This window comes from Limulus polyphemus, unplaced genomic scaffold (assembly GCF_000517525.1).
Source record: "Limulus polyphemus unplaced genomic scaffold, Limulus_polyphemus-2.1.2 Scaffold1138, whole genome shotgun sequence".
In the NCBI taxonomy this organism is placed as follows: domain Eukaryota; kingdom Metazoa; phylum Arthropoda; class Merostomata; order Xiphosura; family Limulidae; genus Limulus; species Limulus polyphemus.
In genome coordinates, this window is record NW_013666748.1 from 61,999 (window position 1) to 66,238 (window position 4,240).

The 4,240-nt window shown below is 34.2% G+C and overlaps 1 protein-coding gene across 1 annotated transcript in view; it reads left to right on the top strand.

Moving 5' to 3' along the window:
* Positions 1-3,579, top strand: part of LOC111086483 — a 4,307-nt gene extending 728 nt beyond the window's left edge. Inside the window, exon 2 of the mRNA XM_022389522.1 lies at positions 2,986-3,579. Coding sequence (XP_022245230.1) covers positions 2,986-3,436 — 451 coding nt within the window. The 3' untranslated portion in view covers positions 3,437-3,579. The remainder of the gene's footprint in view (positions 1-2,985) is intronic.
* Positions 3,580-4,240: the final 661 nt, after the last annotated feature.

Sequence of the window (4,240 nt, forward strand, 5' to 3'; positions counted from 1 at the left end):
AGGTTTGTTGTTCATGGTTTTTGACACAGTATTTGACAGGTTTGTTGTTCATGGTTTTTACACAGTATCTGACAGGTTTGTTGTTCATGGTTTTTACACAGTATTTAACAGGTTTGCTGTTCATGGTTTTTACACTATTATATGATAGGTTTGTTGTTCATGGTTTTTGACACAGTATTTGACAGGTTTGTTGTTCATGGTTTTTACACAGTATCTGACAGGTTTGTTGTTCATGGTTTTTGACACAGTATTTGACAGGTTTGTTGTTCATGGTTTTGACACAGTATCTGACAGGTTTGCTGTTCATGGTTTTTATACAGTATTTAACAGGTTTGCTGTTCATGGTTTTTACACAGTATTTGACAGGTTTGTTGTTCATGGTTTTGACACAGTATCTGACAGGTTTGTTGTTCATGGTTTTTACACAGTATTTTACAGATTTACTGTTCATGGTTTTTACACAGTATTTGACAGGTTTACTGTTCATGGTTTTTACACAGTATCTGACAGGTTTGCTGTTCATGGTTTTTACACAGTATCTGACAGGTTTACTGTTCATGGTTTTTACACAGTATCTGACAACTTTGTTGTTCATGGTTTTTACACAGTATTTGACAGGTTTGCTGTTTATGGTTTTTACACAGTATCTGACAGGTTTGCTGTTCACGAAGAAGCTACTGATCGGCTTATATATATATGTAATCAGATGAGAATATATCTGAAACACTTGCGATAAGAAACGTCATTAAACTTCCCTATTATCACTTGATTATTTTCCAATTGTGAACTTAGGTCTAGACTCCAGTTTCGCTTGCAAACTTATAATTATACCGCTGCTTCCATACATTGCAGTAAGCGATTCTCTGTGTTCCAAAAAATGGTATACTTGTTTTTTAGATGGATATTAAACAACTCATTTCCAATAGTTTCGAATCGTTTCGTTCATCAGGACGATAGTTTTAAACAAATTCCCGTTTTTCATTAATTATTGCTCAAATTTTTGTATGATATTTTAAACAGTTAAGATATTTTTTATTCTTACTTTGGTGTAAAGTAAACACCGTATCGTCAAATATTAACCGTGCTCTTATGTCTGACTTAAACAATGGATTTTTCAACCATGTGATTTAAACATTGTAACACTGTGATATCAAACACTGATTTAAATACTGTGACGGTACACTGTCTTTAAAAAAAATCATCTTGCTTCGTGATGCTACTTTATATTGTGATGCCACTCTATATTCGAAACGTCCCCTGATAGGGTAGCTGTAAGTCTATTTACAACGCTAAAATCAGGGGTTCGATGCCCCTCAGTGGACACAGCAGGTAGCCCGATCTTCTGTCTTTAAAACAATATCACCCAGCTTTTTGACGGTCGTCTTTCTTTAAAATAATTTCACCTTGGTTTGTGACAGTTGTCTTTCTTTAAAACAGTTTCAACCTGGTTTCTGACGGTTAATTGTGTTGCACTCTTGGTTTCACCCAGAGCGAAAGCACTGAGCTACTTATACCGCCCACCGCGAAAAGTAATTGTTGAGCATTTCAGTCATGCTAAGAACTACTTAACATACGGTAAATCTACATTTAATTGTTTTATATTATGTCACGTTTTGAAATGTGAATGATAGTGTGATTAATTCCTAACAATTTAGTGTAGAATATCCTGCTTGCGAAATAAAATTTGGTATCAACATCATTCATGTCTGTTCTTCTATCATTTCAAAAATGAATGTTGAACTTCGCCTGCGTGCACAGCTTTTCAAACGGGAGACAGACGAACGCTCGGACAGACACCACGGTTCACAATATATATAAAATATTAGCACTAATCTACATTATTTTTTGAAATGCACCCTCTGATCACGTAGAAAATATTGCTCAAAAAAAGCCCTCTCCCACCATTGGCTCAGTTGTAAATCTGTAGGCTTACTATTTTAAAAGTCAGGAATCGAACCCGTAGTGAGTTGAGCACAGGTAGCCCACTGTGTAGCTTTGCGCTTAACAACAGCCAAACCAAACCAATTAAAACGTTGATAAAATGAATATTACAAAAATACGTTTAAACCAAAGAAAAGTTTTCCGTTGATTCAGTGGGATCAATAAATGCCGTTGTTAGCGATGTTTTTTTACATCTGAGTTCCACACATTTCTTCAATTACCCTAAAGGAATACTGGATCTGTCCAAAAGAAAACAACTTATATCAGTTAGAACCGTAATACTTTAAAAAGTAATTAATGAAGAAAATATTGTGTAGTACAAAGAGCCAGACTTACTGAACGTCGTAAAGAAGAAAACTTAAACGAATGATTAGAATGCAATAAATCAACAGTTGAATATTTTTGGTCACAATCCCAATAATATCTCACGAGATCCGGCGAGATTAGGCGATTTAGGTTAGTCCTAAAACCATATACTAAGACAGCAATGCAAAATATTTTCATTTAAATTAATTAAAAAGCTGACCCCCCTCCATCCCAGCCAAGTGGTTCTGCATTAAGTCTAAAGTCTTAATAATCTAAAAAACGGGCTTCAATAGCTGTGCCCCTCTAAAAAAAGTGGTTCTGCATTAAGTCTAAAGGCTTATTAAGCTAAAAACCGGGTTTCGATAGCTGTGATGGAGCACAGCACAGATAGGCCATTGTGTAGTTTTGTGCTTAAAATACACACGCACACAGAACTGAAATTATCTCAATCACTATATCCATATAATATAACTTGAAAGACACATTGAAAATGGAAGAAGTGACAGTTGAATGAACTGGAAAATTCTTATATCAGTTACGGGATGTAATTGTTAATGATTAATGCCACGTCATTGCACGTGAAAAACGATCTAGTAAATACTTCAAACTGTTGTAATAAACGTTGTTTTATAATTATATAAGTTGTACAGGTAAATAGATGTGGGAATTTTACACAGACAAATAGTGTAAGATAAATAGAAGATTGATATATGAATATTCATGCATCTATCATTTCAGAAACAAGGTCAGTTTTTCGGGAGTAGAAACACTTTTTCGGACTCTACGTTTCTTTCAAGATTCTAGGACTGAGATTCAAAAGTTTTTTAATGAATCCGGTTGTTCGACGCTATCAATGCATATCGCACTGACAGGAGTCACTCATTTAGCGAAAAACCCACTGGCTGAGCTAGTGCTTACTAAAGAACAGGTGTGTTACTTCTGGATGTCAGCTTTTCGCAGTAACAAGAACCAGTCGAATCTGGGAGAAAGGGACCATCTTAAAATTTCATGGGGATTGGAAAAAGCTCAGAATAACAACTGGCCACGATACAGATTGAAAGTTATTGAATGTGAATGCCCGACACACGGATACTTTTGCAAAAAGCATGAAACTAACGGAATGTGTTATTGTCAAAGACGAGGAGGAGGTGTAACGGCAATTACTATAAAACCACAAAGACCAGATTAATATCCGTCTTTGTAGAGGAATGTTTCTTCTGTTATACCATCTAGGATACCACCGTCTGATATTTGTTTGTCTATAATGAAAATAGTTTTTTTACTACACATTTCCTAATGATAAAAGTAAAAAAAAAAATAATTATCTCACATAAAAACAAATAGCACGAAGAAGGATTTTGTTTTTATTTACAAGAAAATATTCAATTTGTTTTTTTAAAAAAAAATTAAAGTTAACATCTTTTATATTTTTTTTCGAAATGTAAACTGATTTTCAGAGAATCAGATAAGTCATTTTTTTCGCTCATGACAATGGTTTAATTGTAGTTTTTTGATTTAATATTATATTTCAACAATAGCTAATAAAGAAAGCCACATTTGATATTGTTATGGTGTGACCATCTTTTCTAAGCGGGGAAGCATGATTATAATTAATTATACCTGTCAAAAGACATTTGTATTAGGCCTAAAATATTTTTAACACAAAATTTTTTATCTCTTTCCTTAGGGATATTCAAGATAATATACTGAACCGTAAAAGAAACGTCGCAGTAATTAGAGGAAAAAATGATACAAGAATGAATGCCATATTTTTATTGAATGAACGTATACAAACCAAAGTTATTGCACAAATTTGCATCATTACAATTCATTCACTGTTTATTGATAAAGTTTTTCACCACAATATCACCAGATCAATAAGAACAGGTCACCAGTCAGTAGCGTGTGTGTCCTCCATTAGCGTTGATTACGGCCCGGCATCTCCTGTACATGGAATGAATCAGACAGTTGATGAAGTTCATAGGAATGCTAG